The sequence below is a fragment of the Anarhichas minor genome, unplaced genomic scaffold (assembly GCF_050575085.1).
Source record: "Anarhichas minor isolate MPS153535 unplaced genomic scaffold, ASM5057508v1 ptg000026l, whole genome shotgun sequence".
NCBI lineage: Eukaryota > Metazoa > Chordata > Actinopteri > Perciformes > Anarhichadidae > Anarhichas > Anarhichas minor.
Window position 1 is genome coordinate 14634528 of NW_027466472.1, and position 24654 is coordinate 14659181.

The following is a 24654-nucleotide window of genomic DNA, read 5'->3' on the forward strand; positions in this document are numbered from 1 at the left end:
CTCACAAGACAACAGAAAAAATAAAATAAATAAAGAATAACATCCTTAAAACCCCCAAATTATATTTGTACAAATATATGATTTCGAATCAGAATCTTGATGAATGCACTTGGTGAAAATACATATTAATCTACAGTGTAACTGTAATATATAATATTAGTTATAATCATACCAAGTGATAATAGCTGTATGAAAACTACATAATGAATCAGGTGATTAATGTGGGAATAATGGCGACTGTGGAGGCTGAATAAAAGCAAAGGTAATCAGACTCTCACTTAGAGATCCGGCATTATACTTCAGGTTAGTTATTCATTTTAAGATGATGATGTATATCTTGTATTATTATAAAGTCTACCTTCCCAGTCATGATAAGTATGTCTGGTTCTTTGTTTCCAGATGTCTTATAGCAGCCACAGGAAACATTACATTCTCTGAAACAGGTTGCATGTTTTAAAGTGTTCAAAACGTCATTTCAGATATCCAGAAACCAACAGACACCTGTGAGGCTCATTCTTTCTTTTCGTGTTTTTATTGATTTATTTGATTTTTTTTAGTGTGACAATAAAAGCTTTAACACTAGAAAATGTAAATATAACAAACAAAAACTACAAATATTTTACTCACACCGGTGGTGGTAAGTAACTAAGTACATTTACTCACATGTAAGTGCAATTGAGGTAGTTTACTTGAGTATTTCCATTGTAAGGTACTTTATTCTTTTACTCCACTACATTATAGAGGCAAACATTGTACTTTTTACTTCACTACGTGTATTTGGCAGCTTAAGTTCCTTTGCAGATTCAGATTACTAAAACAAAATACAATCAACTAATACATTAAGATTCATTATTATTGATTAAGTATATAAGAAACATAAAAAATAGCCCCACATCACCAGCTGCAACATTAGTGATGAACATATTAATGCATCACTAATTATAATAGAGTAATATAAGATACATTATTCTGAAATGTGCTATTCTGCATAATGAGTCATTTTACTTCTATATTTTGATGCAAATGCGTATGTACTTTTACTTATTGAGTAAAAGATCTGAGTTCCTCTTCCACCACATTTACAGTTAACAGTCTAGGTCATCTTATGAATACAGTTTACACAGTACCATCTCATTTTAAATATAATACGCATTTCTGTGAGTTACAACACATTTATTGTATAGTGCACTTTATTTGCTGTCTACCATTTTCTTCGAGTGTCCAAAGTGTGAGAGTGTGACAGCTCTATAAATAGTGCCCCAAACTAACATACAATGCAACAAAAACAATAGTGTCCAAGTATATGAGCAACTTATGATCCTTACTGTTAACCTTGTTCATATTTTGGTATTGCCTATACTTTGGATTTTGTATCTGTTTTTTGATATTTTGATAGTTTGTTGTTGTTGTTGCTGTTGCACTCTTTCTGACTTTGTATTGCTTGTTATACAACGATTTCCCCTAGGATAAATAAAGTTCTACCTTTTCTTATTTTACAATACTTTCTGCTTACAATCCCACAATACAATTAGCCAAATTACATGAATGTCAGTGATGAAGAAAGAAATTAGATGATTCATACATGTCGATATTTACGGCTCCCTGCAGAGTAAACTAAGTGGCTATTATATAGGGAGTAGTGAACGAGTGAACGAGGGAACAAGGGAGTTATTTCGGACACAGTCATTAAGTCTTAAAGACGTTGTTGAACCCTGAAAAACACATCGTTATCTGCTGTGTTACAAATGTATTGGAGGACTAATCCAATAAAGCACAATGTGAGCGCTGACGATGCGATGGAGATTATTGTGTTAGGTCCATTCGACTGATGACACTCAAGTGGCTTTCGTTCCTTTCGTTTCTCTGCATTGTGTCGTCTCATTCACCAGTGGCTTAAGAGAGCTCAAACCAGTTTGACTGTTACTGGCCTTTATCATGCTAACTCTGCACGAGAGAGAGGACAATAGCTCGCCACATGAAAGCTGCCTAATGACTTCCTGTAATCCATCTCCAGTAACCGTGTTGCAACATTCTTTTAACTAACCTGGTGAGAGATACACCTGCTGAAACACACAGAGTTTCACCTTTTCTGTGCTTTGCTGCATGATATCAAACCGCAGAATGAAACAGACATTCATTCCTGGAGAGAGAGAGAAAAAACTAGACAGAGAGAGGAAGACCAAGTGAGAATTTGAGGGCGCAGCTGCGGCGTGAAAGGAAATCTTTCAACGGCAGCACAGACGGGGGCCTCTGGGAAGAGTTATATCCAGAGGAAGCTTCACCTTATGCCACAGATGGGCTTCAGGGCGACCGCTGAGTGGGTGTGGGTTCGTTTTTTAGGACATAATCATCTCGGGACAGGTTCCTCAAGCAAAGCTGAAAGAAGAGAAAGGGACAAGGGTGAAACGTCAATAAGAGCTGAAACACGGTCGTTTTTCCAGCAATAATGTTAAAAAGGAGGATGTGCTACTTCTCATCATCATATAAGAGAGTTCACTGGACTGATGGTGGGATAAAACAAAGAGTTTGAAGATGCTGGCATGAATATTTCACTACTCCCTGACATCTTTTAGGCAAAACAATTATTCGATTGATTGAGCAAATATTCAACAGAATAATCAGTAATGAATTAACACATGACGTATCTTGTTGAACAGATTACTGTTGACCGATAAATCACTTTTCCATTAATGAGGCCGATAGCGGCTGACGGTTAATTAAATATCGATACAACCTTGTCATGCTCTACGACCAATATGTAGCAGGATCCCCCCCCCCCCCCCCCCCCCCCTCAAGTTTTTGACTAAAATCAGCTCCACCACCAACCTTTGATTTTGTTGGTTTGGTAATAAGCTTTAAATAAGCTCTGACTACAGAGGGGGACACAGTAAGTAATGTTGTAGTCGGGGAATCAAACAGTTTAGGGTTTCTATTTAGTCGTTTTTTTTACCGAAGACATGATTTTCACTCCATTCATGATACAGTACGTGTTTAGTTCTATATTAAATCAAGGTGTTTTGATCCTGTCCTACTTACTTAGTATATAGTTTACCTGAAAACATTTATCAACACAGTTCTAATAAGGTGTAGTAGTGCAGTAGTAGTGCAGTAGTTTCTGGACTAGTCCGATCTGCATCAAACCCTGCTAAAGACCTCTATGAGTGTTAGACCATGTTGGTCTCCATGTCCTTGTCACATGATGCAGTTCAACGAAACATTTAAACAGCAGCCTGTAGCGAGGATTACCAACATCTCTGTTACTTTTTTAAATTGTGATGCAGTTTAATCTTCTCTAAATCTGCAGCTATTTTCAATTTGGAGTGCAGCGGGACGATTTAATCCCACCTTCACTGCTTTTTCAGTTTTCATTAGAATCTGTGGCTTTGCACCGGCAGGACAAAGAGGGACAGATTGCTGTTTTTTGTTCCTCTCAGTAAGATGTCATAATCATTTTAGTCTACAATCAACATCCACAATGCAAAATTAGACTGAGTTATTACTGCAGGCATGCAGATAGAAAAGTTCTGATCAGGTGTAGCTGGAAGGAACTAGCTTGTTAATGTTAACAGAGAATGGAAATGCTTTGAGATGCACGACTGCGTAAAACAACGCTGTAGTCATGTCATCAGCTTTCAAACGTACAAACGAGTCTTTTATCAATTCTTCATAAACATGAAACTCTGTCGACGCCGTCAACAGAAGCTCGTCTCAAGTTGAGCCTGTCTTTCCTCTGGGGATTAGCACTCTCTCGGTTACATTTCACCACCATCCCAACGTCTCACAGTGTTTGTTAACAAAGGCTAATAAGCGAAATATTACGTTTCACTGCCAGCAGAGTGTTGCCATGACAACAAGCCACCGATGTCACCGTGAACGGGTGACTCTCGTCGAGCTGCGCCACCTTGGGTATCCCAGAATCCTCTTCTTTCCTTCCGAGGCGGCCGCGGGCCCCCTTTCCCCAGGTGTACACCTCCCCATCTGTGTAGAGCAGGAGGAGAAGAAGCTGGTCACTGTTTACCGACAGCTCTGCCTCTCCTGCAGCAGCATAATGACTCTATCTGAAGGAAGCCAAAGATGAACAAAGACTTCCCTCAACAAAGGAAACCTACAGGCAGCACTGCCACTGCTGGCTTTCTCCCCGGGGAGCCAGTCGCAGGCACAATAGGACATTTTACCATTTAACCACCAAAACAGAGACTTACAGACACACAAGAACACACACATCTGTTACCTGTTAACCCACGTGTTCAAAGAAGCAGACCGATGCTTTTGTATATTAAGCCCAGGGTGTATTGTACTACTTACTTACCATACCATACTATATGTTCCATGTAACCATTCAACTTTCAGTTCATTTCAGTTTGACATGAAAATAAACTTCCAGAGACTTGAAAGAGTAACAAAATCCGTCACAGTAAAAATTCAATCGGCTCTGTTTCTGAATTGAAGTTACACTTTTGTTGTGTGGTCACATGGTTGCTCACAGGGACTGTTTGAAAGTTCATTATCGTTTCTTTAAACTGATGTGTGTGCTTATCGTTCGTCTTCAGGTTTACCACATGGCTCTGGTATGTTGGAACACATGACACCTGTATCAGTTAGTTCTGGGGACCTCACATATACCCTTTAAAAACCGAGCCAGATATAGTAAGTTCTACTCACCAGATCCGATAGCTAAGGAGAAAGCGTCTCCACAGGCAGCCATGGTGATGCCCTGCAGCCCGGGCACCGGGTAGGGAACACGGCTGCTACGACGGGAGCTACAGCCCATCTGACCGTGCTGGTTGCTGCCAAAGGTAAAGCACTGACCCCTCTCTGGAAAATGTCGGTGAAAGTGTTCTATTTTAAGACTTTGACACAATAGATTTTTCAAATGTAAGCTTTAGCACTTTGGCTTTACTGTAGAACACGTTGGAAGTGATCTCTTCAGGCAGCGTTTTACTCAATCTGGTGCTGCAGGAACCTAGAGAACTAATTTGGCGAATGCTAAATGAAACAATGACCTACTTCTATTTCATATCATTATGGAGGCAATCACTCAGAGATGCATCATTTCAAATCTGATTCTAAAAATGTGATTTGATAGATTAATAATGGGAATATTTTACCTGTAACAGCAATAGAATGGGCTGTCCCAATGTCAATGTGAACAATCTTCTCACTGTTGAGTGGGGCTGATTGGACTGGAGAGTAAGAATTGACTTCTTCCAACTGATTCGAGGGATTTGGTTCCTCTCCAGTTGTTATCTTATCCAGCCCGAGCTTGTTGAACCTGACCACAGCAAAACAAAAGAAATCCAGCTACTTACAACAGAGAGGGGAATAGAGAAAACTGCATTTATTATAGAGAGGCAAGTCTGGCTCAGCCTGCTTGGCCTGTTGCCACCGCGACCCCGACCCTGGATAAGCGGAGGAAAATGGATGGATGGATGGATGGATGCATTTATTATATCCTTTTACCACTCTTTTAATATACAATGTATGTTAGTTAAAATAATGTTTTTTATTCCTATTTTCCTTATCTGCTGCTGAGTCCTCGGTATCTGAACAATGCTACTTCTACTGAGACATGAAATGAATGCTGTTGTCTTTACTGTCCTACTCATACACAACTCTAAATCCTCCAAAATATATATATATATATATATGTATATATATATATATATATATATATATATATATATGTGTAGTGGCTTTGTCTTCTCATTAAATGTAAAATGAGATGGTTCACAGCTGATCATTAGCTCATGTCAGTGAGTGACACACATCGAAACATATGGCCGTAGATTTGAGTGGGAAAATATAATTACCTGTTGCTTCCACATGCCACAATGCTGTACTGGGTGCTGACAATCATGGAGCAGTCGACTCCACATACCACCCTCTGGGCCTCAAATTCCCCAGGTAAACACACCTGCTGCGGAGAGTTGTGGGTGTCTTGGGTGCCTAGCCCGAGGCGACCTTCCAGACAGAGGAAAACAGAAACAAGGACAGAGACCCAACAATCAAGCACCAAATGATTATTTACTAAGATAAATTAGAAAACAACCAGTTTATTTACTACCATTGTCTCCTCTTCCCCAGGCAAATACTTCTCTTTCATTGGTCACAGCGAGTACGTGGGAAGCACCACATGACACCTGAACCAGCTCGTAGCCGAGGAGCGCCTCGACTATCTTGGGCTGAGTACAAAAACAGAGAGAGACAAAAGTTACAGATGTGTAGGGATGTAGCACTCTGGTTGCCCAATCTTTTTAAAGGTTAAAATGCCAACATATTTTTCTTTAAAGTCCTGCAATAAATCCTACCTTCATGATGGTTATAATGGAAAGTTAGAGAGGTGCTTTGATTAAACTTTATGATCATTTTGGAGGACAGAATACGTGGTGCTGTTTAACTGTATTACATTGTACTGATATGTGTTTCTAATATTTAGGCAAATTTAATATAGATAAGGTGAACTAAATATTAACACAAGTAGAACTTATTGCAAGACTGTTGCAGCATACTGCATTGGTTTTAGTCAGGTGTATCTACTGTAATAAACTGACAACTGAGTGTACATTTAATATGAGTATTGTTTCCTTTGGATGGTGGACACGTACCTGTGTAACATCATTGAAGTTACCGTGTCCTAGACAGCCGTTGCTGCCACTTCCAAACGTCATGATAATGCCTCTGTCTGCAAATTGAAAATAAAAAGCAGGGATTAAAGACACTATTAGTTGATGGCTGTAGGTGTATTCTTACGTAGACCAACACAATGCTTCTAATCCTCATCTAGGAAACGCTAATCTGTGTCACTACAGTGAAAAGAGATGAAAGAGAGGCAACTGGGCTGAGAGGACGGGTCTTTAATCCTGTGTTATCTGCTTTGCAATACTGGACGGACTGACAGCAGCGTCCTGGTGCACACTGACTAACAGAGCACCACAGTTTGAGCTCAGGAAAAACTGCAAACTGCGAAGCAAACATGGAGAAGTATATTTTACAAGTGGATCCACGCCATCTGATCAAGTCTGGAAAAACAGCTGACTGTATCCACACTTTCATATGTACGTTCAAACACTGCCTCTGTGTTTTACAGCCACGTGTGGTGCTGACATTTACTTCCTTTAAAAAAAAGCTGCCTGCTAAACTGACATGGGCGTGATGTCTCTGATGGTTATAAAAAGCAGAACAGCCCACCAACCTGTCATGCAGATGGTAAAAAGATCACCACAGGACACAGACTTGATGGTGACTCCAGACTGACCCTCAAGGAAACGTGAAATAAATTGAGGCTGCATCTGCTCCACCGCACCGGGCAGACTGGCCTCACCGGAGCCCACTGATGGAGCCTGTGACAATAAATGATGATGAGTCTTAATGGGGCCAAACCGTGAGAATGTAACACAAGCAACTAAAAATGTGAAAGGAAGAATCCATCCTCTGATTCACCATCAGGATCCATCAATGTGTGATGTCTTCCAGCAGTTATTCTATTATTGAGTACCCATATTCTACAGCCAGCCTCATTTAACTCTATAGAAAATCAAATCAAATCCAAAAACATGTTGTTTTCAGCAAATTGGTTGTGGCTGTTTTGCGCTGAGGCAACTGCTGGTGTAGAATTAGCTATCTCTGTTTCTTTAACACTCTATTCTCCCCTCTAATGTGGCAGTTTAGTCTACGAAGAAGCTCTCTGAGGGGCTGAAACGAAAACCAGATTTTGACCACTGATACTTCTGATAGCTGAATACCAACTAAATACAACTGTAATTAGGAGAGACGGTTTGACCCGAGAGAGCAGAGTAGATCACAGCTGTTCCTTGACGGTGGATCAGGAATGAATTGTTTCCTTTATATTGCATGACTTTGAGAAATTATTAAAGCAGCATAGTAAACGAGTCAGAAAATATAATAATATGTATAGTTTACACAGACCTCCCATGTAATCAGACGGCCAGACCTGGTCACCCCCATCTTCTGAGTGCGGCCCAGAGACACTTGAAGCACCTCGGTGTTGAGCATCGGCAGGCGGAGAGGCGCTGAGATTCCACTTCCCCACGTGTACACCGCTGACAGCGGGAGGGAATGCACCTTCCCTGATCCTAAACCGACGGATCCATCTGTTTAAGCCCAAGAAATAACAATCAAATCAGTAGTTAAAGTACAGCATCTACCAGCTAGTTCTGTTGTCAAATAATCGTGTTATGAGCCTGACCTCTGGACCTGTTTGAGGGAACTCTCCCTCCTGGTCTACCATGAGGACCAGTATGCACAGCAGACAGTGGTTTCTCAATCCTGGAACAGAGAAGAAGAAAAACTCAAAATATAGGAAATCTTAATCTCAAATCATTTGCATCAAAATGTCTCGTCATTAGTCATGCATTAAGGCAGTACCTGCGCATTTTGACATTGCCTATATCCGTGTAGAGATTGAGCAGGGGCCTGATGCATACAGGAAGAGCCATTATTTCATTGAGTTGAGGTCGTTTGGATGGATCCAGATTGAGCATGTTGAGGATGAGCTGTCGAAGTTCTGGGCTGTACCGGTCTGAAATCGGAGCAAATGTTCCGCTCATGATCTTCAGAACAAGCGCAGGTAGATTCTGAAAGCAAACATTATAAAGTGTTATACAGTGAAATTACAAAACGTATTAGAAATATGTGAAAAATCCCCAATCATCGACGCAAACTCCCTGGCAAAGGAGTACGATTTTCACATTAGTACCCCTCTGTGCAATTGGCAATGATCATTTTTCAAAAGCTAACACAAGTGTGGTGCTATTTACATCACTACATCCAAGTAAACATGGGATTTTTGCAAAAAAAAAAAAAAATGTTTTTCTCACAGCAGCCTCGAAGGCTCTCTTAAGACTCGCTAGCTCATAGAGCACACAGCCCAAAGCCCAGATGTCACTCTTCTGGTTATACGGCTTTCCCTCACACAGCTCTGGGGAGATGTAACATGGGGTACCGACCACCTGCAGAGTGAAAAGAAAGAGGAAAGGATTTGCGCTAGCACATGTTAGGATTCAACACATCAGGACATGCATGTTGCTGAAGTAATCACAGTTCCAAACCAAAGGCAAATAAACACACCGTGTAAGCTTTGCTCTTGCTGACGAGGATTTTGGAGATGCCAAAGTCACCGATTTTGACGATCATCTGGTGCTTGTCAAGAAGAATATTCTGTGTCTTAAGGTCTCTGTGCAAGATAAGTTTGTTGTGTACGTGATACAGAGCAAGTAAGATCTGTACAAAGAAGTGAAGGATAGTGTCCTCGTCCAGCAGAGAGTTACAGCGCTTCTGTATGTAATCAGCCAAAGTTCCACCTGCATGAGGAAAACATTAAAAATAATAGAATGAACAATAACGAGGACTTCTGTTCCTTAAAACCACAATAACTTAGAAATCGATCAAGTTACTGAGTTGAGTGAACAGCCGTGAGATGATGATATGAACATTCTTAAAAGATTATTTTTTAAAAACATTTGAGAGACCTTTGCTGTTCACATCAATATATCCGTCTTAGTTAGCTGTGGTAGTTCCACCAGCAAATCAAGAACCTCGTATGCAAGGAAGAGAAAATTGAATTATGAAAGATTATCCAGTCCTTTAGGGTCTTCGACAGCAAAGGTTTGATCTTTAACCTAAACACAAGAACAGCTGAAGGCGCCTCATCAGGCTGAATACTGGCTCTGGGTGCTGCTGCTACATTTTGGACTACTTGATCGCGATCCACCTTTTTTACATACCACCTTTTAATATCACAGAAAAGTTATCTGATCGCCTCAAAACACCACCGGGGAGACTGATACTAGATGGTGACATGGGAACAAGAAAAGGTATGGAGCCCTACAGCACTAAACCATGGGAACAGTAAAGTGTTAGACAATGAACAAAAGGGGGTCGTGTAATTAGATATTACAGTAAGCTTACCTGGTGCATACTCCATAGCTATCATGAGGGCCTTGTCTTCCAGGAAGTTCTCATAGTACTCTATGATATTCGGGTGGTTGAGCAGTTTCAGGACCTGACACTCGTTCTGGGCCGACAGACGTTCGTCTCGTGACATCTGCTCCACTGGGATCTCCTTCAGGATGACAAAGGCCCCGTCGCTGCGCCTGCGGCACAGGTGAACGATCCTGACAGGGGGGGAAATAAAGAAAGCTTAGATGTATATTTAGTTCCATAAACAATACGGTAGGGTGGTCGTTGGTGGTTTGTATCTCGTGTGACAGTTTTGTAGGTGTGGGTAGGGAGATTTGTTTTGTGTTAAATTGCACTGTGATGTCTGTTGGAAACCCAATGAAAAGACTTATAAGAAATAAGAAGAAAAGAGGGAAATAATGTAAATGAACCAACAAACATGGTGCTTCCATTCGCTTATTATGTGTGAAGAAGGGAAAAGGGCTTGTTATGGGCTACTATTAAATACACGGGCGACTGTAGCTCAGTGGGAGAGCAGTGTGAATTGTTTTTTATTAAATAACATTTAATAGTTTTAAATACGTTGCATAATGAGCAGTAAAGTAGTAATCAAGTAACAGGACATTATTCATGTAACTTACTATCTTTAAATAACAACTTTATTTTTCAAATGTGAAGTAGAGCCAGTAGTAATTCAAAGTGATGTGAATGTAATTATTCAGATGATTAATAATATATAACAGATTATGGCTCGTCGAGCTAAAACGTAAAAAAAAGAAAAACGAAAAGTCACTCAAACTGTTATTTAGCGTTAAAAGACAAAACCCACCATGTTTGCTTAGCAGATAATAAACCCAGAAATGCTTTGGTATTATGATTAATCACGCAGCTCGCTTCAATAAACTAAATCACGTGTTTTTATATTTAACGTGTAACGTTTTCCAGACACGTCTTCTTCCTCTGAAGTCCCCCATTTTAGGGATTCCTAGCTTTGTTAATTTACACCCGACAACACCCTGTTTTCACACATGCAGTCAGCACAACATATCCGTGTAGCACAAACCAGCTACAAAGTGTAACTAAACTCAAGAGTTTACCCGAAAGCTCCTCTTCCGACAACTTTGATTTTCTCATACTTCTCCATCGCTGCTCCCAAACGTTTCCGCCGTCTCCAGGCAACCCGTCCCAACTACTGCAGGAAGCGACGAGGGACAAAATTAGGCGAAGGAAAAACTCTCCTGCAAAATACAACAGGAGCCTACTATATTTTAATGAATGTTTTCAGTCACAGAGCAAAGGATTTTAGAGACATTAACACAATGTTTTGTTTGTAGAATAAATATAGTATATAGGATTAACAGTAAGGGGAGGACATGTCTATAAAGGAATATACAAAGTGAAAAATGTGCAGCATGTTGCAATAGGCACAATATTTGGTACAGCTAAGCAGTGCCAACAAAAAGAAAGTGATCTATATCTGGGAAGTTGGGAGATTTAACGTGAAAGTGCCCCTAAACACATTGAAAAATGAACTGTGGGCTTAGATTAATTTAAAGTTTCAAATTAATCCTGCCTTCAAATCAATTGAGATTATGTGACATGAACTGAAGAGAGACATTCACGAAAGACATTCCTGAAATCACAAAATAAGTAGTAAAATTGTCGAAAATTCGCCTGGCCAATGTGGAGCTATGATCAACATGTGCAAGAAAGATAGTTACCAAAAAACAAGGTTTCACTTTCTTTTTCCAACATGACTTTCAATGTTCAAGCAAATAGTTAAATATATACACCAACATACAAATGTTTTAACTTTTTCAGGCAGATGAAGCTTGTCCATTACTGTGAATTTGTCAGTGTCAGACCACATTTTATGATGCAAGCGTGCAAAGCAATCCAGGGGCTTACATATTTTTTCTTGGCACTGTAAAGTGATGGAAATAGTAAGACATTATATACAGAGAAAAACAGCTGGAGGTATGATATGAATATGGGGTATTTACTAGATCAGATAAATACAGTATAGACAGTAGTTTAAACACAAATACACTATAGGTCAGATATGTAGTCAGGACATCATGAAATGTAAAGTTGTGCAGCCACAGTGAACACTGAACAAACCAAAGATATCAACAAAGAATATATTGGCAAATAATTGGTTTTATTTTGTTATGCTTGATTTTACAATTTCCACTTTTTCAACTAACAGCAATCCAGTTTGAAGTCTGTCGTCATGACAAAGAAAAGATCACATCCAACCAATATAATTTCCTTTTTGAAAAGTGACTCAGTATTTTAGGTTACAAAGTGCTTTTCTAGTACATTGTATGTAATCGTAGTACTGGCATGCCAAAAATGTATTCAGCACAGTGTTGTCTAACAATTGTGAGAGGAAACGACTAGAGCATGGACTTCAGATACTGTAGTCTGACATCCAGACGCCTGATGATTATAAAGTGCCTTCCTCTTGTCTGAGATAAGCAGGAAGAGGGCTGCATGAGCACTGTTTCCCCTCTGCCATGGGGATAATAAATGCTTTGTGCTGTGACAAAGCCTGCTCTGTTTTGTGCTGAAGTACCTCCACTATTATCATCAATCTGAAATTATGATATATCACCACAAACAGTCATTATTCACGTAATTTAACCTTTTCTCTACAATTTGCAGTTTTGAAAATGAAGTTAGGTGGAGGTAAGATAAGCGAGGAGAGGGTTTAACAAACAGTAGTTTGCTCTTTCTCAGGGATATAATATCTCAGCAAAGGAGCGCCTACAGGAGACTTGCAGAATGTGTGGCACTCCTTAGACCAGCTCAGTGACATATTTGTCCTTGTGCTGCTGTGTTCTGTCTCAAGACACAATAGTCAGTAACATGGAATGCACTGTCTTGGATAGTGAAACTGATGCTGAACCTCAAGTATGAACTATTCATCTTTAGAGATTTCTTAAGACTTGACAGAAAGTTTGTTTCCTCACATCGATGCTTTCACCTCGCTCTCTCTCATCATTAACTCATAGGCCTTTTTCACAGACAAGGAAAAGCACAGGTGTAATTAATAAAATGAATGAATTGTTAGTAATATTATTAACTACTGTGCTTTCTCTCTCTCTCTCTAGCCAACATGTGTGTGTGAGCATACAGTCTATATTTCTATATGTGCGTGTGGCACTTTTTTTACTATGTAAGTTTTTCACTGTTCACTAGATGTTACTCCTAGTTTAAACCTTATAGATTGGGGGTTAGGAACACAGTGTATGGATATAATAAATGTATTTAATCAATGTCAATTAGTTACATTACTGCTTGAGAACGAAACAGAATCTGTCTCTGAACAAGACAAACCTACTTTTGTTTGGCTATTTACGAAGCAGTTGCTGGAGCTCAATTAACCCGTAGATTTCCCCTCTTGCAGACTTGCAGAGTCTCCACAGTATAGCCGTTTCTCAACAGCCCTCAGGAGAAAGAAAAATCACCCCGAGATCAATATTGTGCTGAGCCAGGCACAAAGATTCCTATCTCAAACACATCAAATGATATCGGGAGACCTTCTAAACAGTTTGGTGTTTGCTGTGGCTTGGATGCAATAACACCTTCTGTCAGAAATCCTGAGCTGTTTCCTTGGAAACTTGATTCTGTGAGGTTTCTGTGATAAAACTATGAAAGCAAAAGACTCTCATTGTCTCACACTACAACAAAATGCACGTTGAGGTAACCAGGAAAAACAAGAGATGGTATTAAGTTATATTTCTCTCTCTAACTGCAAAGTGTCTTGTTACAGAGAAGCCTGTACTCAACTGATGTATGCAGATTAATTATATGGTTCATGTTTCAAGTTTCACACTTGGAGCACTAGACCTATTGACCAGTCTTTCTCTTTATTTATCTTTCTGAGTCACACATAAATACACATGTGTAGCAGTGTAACTTGAACATTTTGGAATCATTTTATGAAAGGAATTGCGGCCTTATTAATGACAGGGAATTTTCTAGTACATCTCAACATCATCACATCATCATCAACGAGATGGGTCTTCCTGGAGTTTATTGGGGAGAGATGCCCCCAAGTGGTTTGATGAAGAACTCGGAGTCACTGAGCTGAAAAACAGCATCAGTCTGAAGGAAATGCTCGTTCTTCACATGAGCCTTTGCTTCCATCTAGTGGTGTTGTTTTTATGTTGCAGCCCATACTCTGTATGATGTGTTTCTTGATATAGGGGGCAAACTCATGTCCAATTAACACAGTAGCTTCTTTTTAAAAGTATTATCTGGGCCAATTGTCTTAATTTGACAGTAGATATTGAGAGGAGAGTTGAGAGGTAACAAGAAATAAGAGGAGAAGGGGAATGGGTGATATGCAACCAGAAGTGGAAGAAGTACTTTAAGTATTTTCCTTTACTACAGTGTAGACATACTCTGTTACAAGTAAAGGTCAATCAAAATATGTAAGTATCTAATGTAAAAGTACTCATTATGCAGAATGGCCCAATTCAGAATAATGTATATGATTTTACAAATAGTGATGCATTATGTGTAAGCATCACTAATGTGGCAGCTGGTAAAGGTGGGCTATGTTTTTATCGTCTTATAATCTGGCTATAGTTATGTGCTTGTGGGTTTTGGGCCGTCTCCTAAAAATATCATCACCCTCAAGTGACTGAGAGGCTTGGATTAACATGAGTGGGATTGTGGGATTGTGCTTCAGGCTTGGAGATGGTGTGGTGTGGCATTTGTAACAAATACACAGTTGAAACGTAGCGAGCATAATTTAAAAAAAGACGTTATCAGCATTACTGTATTAATTTGACCGAATGTTTCAGTTCTATAACTGAAAAGAAACATTAACTTTTTGATTTAGGGAAAGTAGATCATTAATAACAAAGGAAAGAAGCCAAACATACATTCATAGAGAATAAGAAGAGGAAGACAGTAAAGCATGAATACAAATATGCAAAAAACAAATACAGATAGGATTAAAGAAATACATTAACAAGAGTTGAGTTAATAAGAAAAGTGAACTCACCGTGGATGTATATTTCACAGAGGCATCTGTGGTGCAGATGGTAATGTGTGGAGGGTCTTAGCTGTTCCTGACGAGTTTTACTCACTTCCTTTTCCCCCACTGGGCTGCAAAGGGGCCAGCTGTGGGGGATGAGAGACACGCTGTGTTTATGGAAGGAGTTATGGCCAAGGAAGGAGGGCATAAGATAGGCTGCCTGTCTAACACACCAGATTTACATTGTTATGCTACAAACATAACAAAGATGTGTTTATATTCTCAATCGTATATGTTTACAGTACTTGACATTGCCACAAATTTACTTAAAGAGAATGTAATCCTGAATTTGATAATGCAATGTGTAATTTATTGAAGCCCCTATCTTCATGCTCACACTCACTAACATCCCTAAAATAATATAAAGGTCCAAGTGACCTGTATTACCACTTTTATGGAGTGCATATGGTCAAGTGAGTAAGACATGATTATAATAAGGCAAAACAGATGAAAATAAAAAAATAAATAAATGGTGAACTAGACCATTTAGACCACTTTTATACTATTTTTAGTTAAAGTCATAGCAGCACCCGTGGATTGGCTGAGGGCAAGCAATTGCCTTCTGGCCTATGTCAGAATAAAGAGATTTACAGTAGTTCAGAGGAGATATTAGATCGGACTGTCTCAAGATATCCCAATACAATTAAAAAAAAGTTATAATCTTAAATGTCTAAGCTTGAATGTCTGCTACATTAACTGGTTTAAGGGGAAAATGCAGTTAACATCAGCATAAAGATGGGGATGTATGCCAGGTTTGTGAAATATGTAGCCAGTTGCTGCATGCAACTGGAAATTGAAGAGGACCTAAGACTGGCCCTTGGGGTACACCATGGGCCCTCACCTCCCAACTTCAACAGGGAAAATTACCAAGAGGGAAGGAGCAAAATCAATCAAGAGCCTTATTCTTTCTTCCCTTATTCGTATTCTGAGTGGATAGGGACTGAGTGGGTTTACTCAGGTAAATATAAACGTTATTTAAGTATTTCCATTTATGCTACTTTGTACTTCTGCAACACTACATTTCAGAGGGTAAACATTGTGCTCTTTACTTTACTACATTCATTTTACAACTGTAGACACTAGTTACTTTGAGGTTCAGAACAATACAATAATATTAAGTGAATATAATTACATAACACACTGAAAGGGGCAATTCTCCAAAATGAGGACTTTTATTTTTATACTTCAGGACATTTTGCTTATTATATATCTGCGCTTTTATTTTGTCTAAAGTTGGAATGCAAGACCTTTACATGTACTGGAGTATTTTAACTTTGCGGCATTGCGACTGTTACTTAATTAAAGGATCTGAATCCTTCATCCACCACTGACACAGTGTAAACAGATTCTCCTCATCCACATACCAAAAAACATACGCTTATAATATATTAGTTCATTTGAAGCCTTTTAGGCCAGTAACAAAAGAAACACACCCTGCGTTGGAGAAACGTATCCGAACTGCTGATGTTGTTTATAGGTTACATTAGAATGCATGAGGAGGCAGAGAGATGGAGTCTTTGCGCACAGTGCCTACCCAAATACATGCGCATGTGGAGAGAGACAGCGAGATCCTTCTTGTGGCACTGGCACTCTGTGGCACTCAGCGGCAGTATGTGGCACTTCAGCGGCAAGCGTCAGCTGTGGCAGGCACTTTTTTGTTTCTCATTTCATTTCATTCTGGCACTCTCTGGCACCCTGCGGCACAAAAAAGTACAACGTAATTACTCTAAGGATGCATACAGAGAACGGGTGGCTCCGGTGACTCAACTAAAATCATAAAACTGATTTATGGAAGCTGACCTGTTGTAACAACAATGTGTGTTCTCAGGAAATGTGGCTCCGCCCCCTCAGCTCCGCAGCTTCTTGACGGGTGCCGAACTAGTACCGCTCGCCTGCCACAGCTGACGCTTGCCGCTGAGTGCCACAGAGAGTGCCACAAGAAGGATCTCGGCCCTGCACCATGTGGAAGGGTGGCGCTGGTCAACATAAAGGTCATAACTATGCAGCTATTTAATACATTTACTGTATATTGGTCTTTTTAGACATTCTTACTTAAAATCTCGTTTCGGTAACCCTGCTCTGTGATTACGTGTGTAACGTGATTACATCTCTGTCCCTCCTTGTTTTTATTTTTAAACGGCGCAGCAGCACCGCCCACCCCTCACCGCCACTCCCACTCTTCATTCTGCACAGACGGGCGGGCTGAGGGCGGCAACACATACAATCAGAAGGCGCTGCTTGAAGACAAACATTGTTTCGTTGGATTGACCTGTTACGATAATCTCCACCACGGACTCGGGGCGCTTACAACGTGAGAAGAAAAAAAAGCTGCAGCGTAAATCGGACACTCAGCTCTTAGAAACTTAGTTAAAACTTTATTAAAAACAGAAGATCATCTCTCGCAGCTGCAGTAGCGACTCCCCTGCCCTGCCCCATCTCATACCGCGCAAATCTGTCCATCACTGACACCACGAGACGTTTACAGGAGCGTGGAAAATCGAACAGAGGGGAAAAGACAAAGAGAGGAAGCTGTAGAGCGTAAGAGCAAGCGTACAGAGAAGGGAGGGAGAGCAGAGGACAGGATGGACGCCCTGGTTCCTGTGCTGAAGCGTCACCCAGGCAAGTCAGTGCTGGTGTTCGCTCTGGTTTTCAAGGTGATCCACCGGTTGCTGCAAAGGCTGCCTGTGCCCAAAGTGGTGACGCAGGATGACTTTAAATCCTGGAAGTGGAAGAACCTCTCCGTCTCAATAGTGCACTCCCTGCTGACTGGATCATGGGCCCTGACCTGGTAAGTTTCCATCCAAACATCTGTCTATTCACACATCTATCCATCCATTCACACAGTGGGAGACCATTGTCTATTCACAGTCCAAACGATGTGTTGTGTGTGTGTGTGTGTGTGTGTGTGTGTGAGTGTGTGTAGCAGTGACAGTCTGTGGCAGCCAGGAGAAGAATGGCATGTTAGGGTGAGGGGATGGGGGAGAGACTGGCATTTTGTAAGTGGGGAGGGAAATACCACTGTACAGTATGAGCCACATAAAACTCTTATTGCTATTTGCTTGTACTTGTGAATTTGTGTCTGACCTCGAGGTCTGTAAAGAAATCCATTTTTTTCAGCCACACACACCCACACACACACACACACACCCACACACAGAGAACGTCCTGACACATCAACTGGAAAAACCTGCTGGCTCAACGGCTCTTGTGAAAGCATCATGAGAAACTATTTATTTGGGTGGGGACTATGTTTGGCACCAAGCTCAGATTTCTTAGGCTGCACTCTCACACACGTGTAATATGTGAATAGCATTGAGAGACAATAATTTAAAAGTAGATTTTTGTTCACTCAAAGTAGTGTCAAGGAAACATGTGAAACAATTTGCTGCTTTGCATGTCATAGGTATTTTATCAACACACTAATTCTGTCATGGTGTGTTTATACAGGGAGGAGACGCAGATAAGCTATTGCTTTTTGAGGTGTGACCCCATTTGTCAACTGCAGTGAGAAGTGACAAAGAACACTGCAAAATCAGAGGGAGAATGTGTTTTTAAAAGACGTAGAGACACCAATAGAGGCTAGACTATAAGAGTTGTAAAATGAAAGGATAAAACATTAACAGCACATCTGCTTCAACTACTTACTATCTATTAGTCCGGGGGTTTAAAGAAGCCAGAACACCTGATATTAACGTCTCTGCTTATTCCTGCTTTTCTCTACCATGAGTGAGCCCATGTATGCCTGTGTGAGGTGAACACAGACCCATCTTTCTATAACATGTATCCCTCTCCAGTGTGCTGGTTTGGCCAGAGACGTTGCGCAACCTTCACTCTTACCACACCCCTCTGTCCTACCTGCTCGTCTGCGTCTCAACAGGTCAGTGAATGCATCGTGACAAAAGAATAACACTTCAACCGAGGAAACTTCTCTGCAGACTTTTTTTTAACCTTGCATTTTCATTTAAATTGCAAATCCTAACTGTAGTTGCTTTACTTGTTATACTGTAGTATTTAGTGTAGGGCTGCAACAAAGCATTACTTTTAGTATTGATTAATCTGCTGGTTATTTTCTTGAGTCTATAAATCGTTTTGACTATAAAAAGTCAGAAAATTGTTAAAAGTGCTGAAATTATAACTTTCCGCAGCCCAAGCTAGTGTTTCACATGACGGTTGTTTGACAATAGTCCAAAACTCAAAGATATATTATGTATGACAAAGAAAAGAAGTGAGAAACTGAAATTTTTGCTTTAAAAAATGACTACAACGATTTTTACTGCGACTAATTGACAAATCGTTGCAGGTCTAGTTTAGTGTTAGGTGCTGGTTGACTCTTCCGTCCTTGAGTTGATCTTTGAATGTACCTTGGCGGTATAACAGTGCCACCTTGCAGTTGCTGCTGCTGCTGCTGTTCAGAGAAACAACAAAAGGATCCGCCCCTCTAACCTGTTTCTAAATCACCGTGGACACCAAATATAATCCACAGAGGACTCTGTGTTCTGTTTGAGCTGTACTGTATGTGGTTATATCTTATGTGTTACCATGATGACACACATCTGTGGAGATCTGCGCTAACTACCGCAAACACCCATAAGCTCCACTGAGGCCACACTAGATACTGGAGGTCAGGTTGTTTAATATGGAGGCTGGTTGTGTGTCTGTTGGCGTGTTAGTCGAGGCACAAAGGGACTCTTAGTAGTATATTAGTCCCTTGAATAGCTCCAGCTAAATGAGGCCTACACTGTTTGATAACCATGGTTATGTTGTGAATTGTTTAGTTGTCATCTTCTAATAATAATGACTAAGAGAAACATTAAACTCTGCTTTCGGATCAGCTCAACTAACTTCTTGGTTAACAAGTGACACAAGGGAAATCTTGCATTGCTATGACTGATCTATGAATGCAGGTTTAATGCAAAAAAAATGCTTTTGGAGGCCAAACAGGCAGGGAACAATCTGAGAAAACTCGTAAGCTTTTCAAAAGCACAAAAAAAGGCAAACACATGCTACTGTATCCTTATGTGTCAAAACATATGTCAGATGTAAATTTATCAGATTAAACATGCAATGCTGTAAGACGATGACAAAAACTGAGCTTCAGTAAATTAAACCGTAAGCAATTGTACTGTCATCTTCATGCTTCTGTTGTGTCAAACAGACCAAGGATGAACATTTTCAAGAAAAGCTCCAAGATCAAACCAACAGTAAAATATAGATTGTATTCTCAACCTCCTCTCAGTGTCATTATGTCTTCCTTCTCAGGATACTTTGTGCAGGATGCGGGGGATATTATCCTGACAGGACATGCAAGACAATCATGGGAATTCTTACTCCATCATGTGCTGGTAAGACCACATGCCTATTTGCCATGTTTAAGGTTGCCTTTGTGGTTTGGATAAGACATCAGCATGTGAAGCTTATGCTGATATCAAGGTGATCTTCGCAAGTTCCCCACGTGTGTGTAAAAGACTAAGAGAAGAAGACAATAAATTGAGGTGCTGATTTAATTTTACCTCCAAAATTGGTGTCCAATTGTCACTAAATATGGAGGAAAATTAAATCATATTGCAAATTTGGTCGTGTTGTGAAATATTTTCATCCTCTGAAATACCTTGTGTATTTGTTTAATATGCTGTTATTGATTTTTACTGAATATTATTTGATTGCTAATTTATTATCTAATATATTTAGTTAAATTATTAATTGAATCATTAATTACAAATCCAATTGTTATCTTATCTTCGTCATGTAGAGTGTCTTTCTGTTCAGTCTTTATTTTCAAACCATCCAGCTTCCTCCTCTGGAGGTTATATGAGCAACATTGCTTACAAAAAACAACAACAATAAAATGAAATGCGAAGACAAACAATGAGAGCATCAAACACAGGAGTTGTTAGCTGTAAAAAAAAAAACAGCAACTCACCTCTCTGTGTGTCTCCTCTTCAGGTGATCTCGTGTTTCCTGTACGCCGTCTTCACTGAGCTGTATGTAGCCGGCGCCGTAGTCGCTCTCTTTGTGGAGGTCAACAGTGTCACCCTGCACCTGAGGCTGATGCTGAAGCTGGCGGGCGCTCAGGCCTCCTCCTTCTACCACATCAACAAACTCGTCAACATCGTCACCTACTTGACGTTTCGCCTGGGCACCCAGTTCTACCTCACCTGGTACATCGTCCACAACTACACCTGGCTGGACCAAGGTTTATTCTTCCTCATCTCCATGATGATGATGAATGTCATGATCATGATTTATTGCTACCGCCTACTACGTGCCGACTTCTTCCCCTGGAATAAGAGACCTGTGAGGCTGAACGGGACGCAGAACAACAACTCTAAAAAGTTTCCCTGTGATTGACTGGGGAAGGTTTACGGACCTATGTTGTATTTGTATTTAGAGTGGGAGTTCACACATTATGTATTTTTCAAACTGACCCCATTCCTAGTGACGACAGGTTCACTTGTTGTGTCTCACTGCCAAAGAGATTTTTTATTTTTTATTTTTGTTTTGGTGGGACAAGGTCCAGTCTTGTTCGGAAATGTTGGAAATAGATTAAAATAGATTTTCAGTGTTATAGGCCTATTGTGTAAAGGAATAGTTTGACATTTTTATCGAAACATGCTTAGTTGTGTTCTTCACAAGAGTCAGATGAGAAAATTTATAACACTTTCATGTCTGTTTAGAAATTATGACGCGTCAGCCAGTGAGCTAAGCTTAGCACAAAGGCCGAAAACATGGGGAAACAACTAGCCTGGTTCTGTCCAAAGATTTAAAAAAATCCTCCTGTAAAACTTGTTTTAACTTCTATGATTGTACGAGTCAATAAAAAGTATATAGCCTACAAACTGTTAATTGAGCTTAGAGGTGTTGGTAGATTTTGTTGTCTTTAGAGAGAGCCAGGCTAGCTATTTCCAGTCTTTATGCTAAGCTAACTGGCTGCTGGCTGTAGCTGTATATTTGTAATTAGGCTACAGACATGAGAGTTGTATGATTTCATGTAACTCTCAGCAACAAAGTAAATGCATTGCCAATATTTCCATAAATGCCAAACTATTACTTAAACATTCAATTTTAGCATCAGTACAACCTGAAGGAATATTTACTTCCTTGACTGATACCACACTAATATCGGTACACTAAATATGACGCTACAGCCAGCAGACGGTTAGCTTAGCATAAAGACTGGAAATTGGGAAACAATAGCCTCATAACATGCAAATGAAGACAAACAAGATATAAAGTGTTAATTTGTGAGATTCAGAGGTGAGAGACATAATTTATTTGCATTTGCACAGAGCTATTTCACAGCTATGTCAGAGCAACAGACTCTCTCTATGATGTCATCTGTGGCTGAAGAGATACTGGGCTGTGACTGAACTGGTACAGGACTAACGGGTAACAAACAGGAATGTAGGGCAAAGTATGGTCCTCATATGAAACCTGTTGTAATTAGAGAGAAGTGGGCCTGAAGCTGGATCTTTCTGCCATCTAACAGTTTGATAATTGAGCTCATCTGGAGGGGGGCATCATTAGAAACCCTTCACTATGAGCAGGTAGCACAACGATCAATACTGATATTGATTTTCATCAGTTAGACTAGATGTGGAGTGGCAGAAGTGATCCCCAGTGTGCAACATATTGCCTTTAACAGAATAGATCCTTTTATAAGATATTCTTCTCTTCCTCCTCTTTCCTCAAAATGGACATGAAGCATTTTGTGCATACTATCCCAATCTCCACACTCACAGACATTTAGGCGCGCCAGCGTAAACAGGACTGGATAAATGAGACTTGGATTATAATGCACAAGTTATGTGAGAGTTACGGATGTTTTGATATTGTCTTGCGGTTGTTAAACGTGGCCTGAATTCGAGGTAACAGGGTGTGTAGTTGATCTACGAAATGGTCAGTTTGTGGGTGAAGTGCTCCTTTAAATGCTCATTTCCTAATCATGCCATAAATCACAAGTGCTGACAGTGTCATTTAAAAACCTAATAAGAAGTGCATTTCACTTTCAATTTCAGCCAACTGCCAAAAAATCGAATAGTTTAGATTAGTCCATACCTGTGCAACAGTGCCTTTACCTCAGTGCCTTTTCCAAAAGAACAAAGCACCGATACTTTATGAATAAGAAAGAAAATATATAGTGCAGACTGACATCTGTTACTCTTTGTAAAAGGTGAGCCAAGTGGAGAGATTTTTGACACCAACGTACAGTAAATTCTGTGACCAAATGTATCTTGTATTAACATTTTTTTAAGAGCCCCTGTATTTTTGGATGGTTTAGTGATGCCATGATTAAAAAAAACATTTTAAATCACAGGAGTACTGATGTGTATTTTTGTGATATATATATATATATATATATATATATATATATGTATGTATATATATATATATATATATATATATATATATGTATGTATATATATATATATATATATATATATATATGTATATATATATATATATATATATGTATGTATATATATATATATATATATATATATATATGTATATATATATATATATATATATATATATGTATATATATATATATATATATATATATATGTATATATATATATATATATATGTATGTATATATATATATATATATATATATGTATGTATATATATATATATATATATATATGTATGTATATATATATATATATGTATGTATATATATATATATATATATATATGTATGTATATATATATATGTATATATATATATATATGTATATATGTATATATATGTATATATGTATATATATATATATATATATATATATATATATATATATATATATATATATATATGTATATATTGGTTTGCTCTATTATTTCACTCTGTATAACATGCATGTAGAGATAACTGGTCAGATACCGAATCATTAGAGCCCTTACCAATACAATAATGTATAGTTACTCCATTACAAGTGAAAGTCTTACATTTAAAATCCTACTTGAGTGAGAGTACAAAAGTATGATCAGCAAAATGTATCAAAAGTACAGACGGTGACTGATATATTATCATATATTACATTATAAGAGTTAGAATACTAATGCATCAATGTGCTTGCAGCATTTTATTGTTGTAGGTGGTTAGGGTGGAGCCATCGTATATCCGTTTTTGTGAGGACGTGTGTGCCGACTAAAACCTTTTGCACATACAACAACAATAAATCCTGGATTACTGCAAAACTCAGGCAGCTTCGACAGGCCAACGAGGAGGCCTACAGAAATGGAGACAACGTCCAACGACCCTGGGTCAGTGTGAAGAGGCCTGCAGGACCTCACCAACTACAGGGGACCATCACAGGATTAAATGACTGCAGGTCCGTCGCCCTGACGTCTGTGGTAATGAAACTGTTCGAGAGACTGGTGTTGACCCACCTGAAGGACATCACAAGCCCCCTGCTGGACCCCCCTGCAGTTTGCCTACCAGGCAAACAGGTCGGTGGATGATGCAGTCAACATGGGACTGCACTACATGCTGCAACACCTTGACTCCCCAGGGACATACGCAAGGGTTCCGTTTGTGGACTTCAGCGCCGCGTTCAACACCGTCATCCCAGAAATACTTCAACCCAAACACTCCCAGCTCACTGTGCCAGCCTCCACCTGTCAGTGGATCACAGACTTCTTGTCTGACAGGACACAGCAGATGAGGCTAGGAAAAATCA

The 24654-nt window shown here is 39.5% G+C and overlaps 2 protein-coding genes across 2 annotated transcripts; one reads left to right on the plus strand and one right to left on the minus strand.

Moving 5' to 3' along the window:
- Window positions 1-2347: 2347 nt before the first annotated feature.
- On the minus strand, window positions 2348-11062 carry nek8 (NIMA-related kinase 8). The gene is made up of 15 exons (XM_076100995.1): window positions 11016-11062; window positions 9928-10133; window positions 9088-9320; window positions 8838-8969; window positions 8386-8594; window positions 8207-8286; window positions 7927-8111; window positions 7193-7340; window positions 6606-6682; window positions 6065-6182; window positions 5811-5961; window positions 5109-5272; window positions 4663-4815; window positions 3820-3978; window positions 2348-2376 (listed from the first exon to the last, which is right to left on the minus strand). Exons 1-15 carry the CDS (start codon window positions 11060-11062, stop codon window positions 2348-2350), a joined length of 2091 nt encoding a protein of 696 aa, XP_075957110.1.
- A 5993-nt stretch (window positions 11063-17055) lies between these two features.
- Window positions 17056-23287, plus strand: tlcd1 (TLC domain containing 1). The gene is made up of 4 exons (XM_076100283.1): window positions 17056-17759; window positions 18766-18848; window positions 20231-20313; window positions 20915-23287. Exons 1-4 carry the CDS (start codon window positions 17554-17556, stop codon window positions 21317-21319), a joined length of 777 nt encoding a protein of 258 aa, XP_075956398.1. The 5' UTR covers window positions 17056-17553; the 3' UTR covers window positions 21320-23287.
- The last annotated feature ends 1367 nt before the right edge of the window (window positions 23288-24654 follow it).

Coding starts and splice junctions, on each gene's coding strand:
- nek8 (XM_076100995.1), bottom strand. CDS start 11,062: ATGGAGAAGTATGAGAAAATCAAAGTTGTCGGAAGAGGAGCTTTCGG. Junction 5,962..6,064: donor CTGGGGAAGAGGAGACAATG/GTAGTAAATAAA, acceptor TCTGTCTGGAAG/GTCGCCTCGGGCTAGGCACC. Junction 4,816..5,108: donor CCATTCTATTGCTGTTACAG/GTAAAATATTCC, acceptor GACATTTTCCAG/AGAGGGGTCAGTGCTTTACC.
- tlcd1 (XM_076100283.1), top strand. CDS start 17,554: ATGGACGCCCTGGTTCCTGTGCTGAAGCGTCACCCAGGCAAGTCAGTG. Junction 18,849..20,230: donor GCTCGTCTGCGTCTCAACAG/GTCAGTGAATGC, acceptor CTTCCTTCTCAG/GATACTTTGTGCAGGATGCG. Junction 20,314..20,914: donor TCTTACTCCATCATGTGCTG/GTAAGACCACAT, acceptor TCTCCTCTTCAG/GTGATCTCGTGTTTCCTGTA.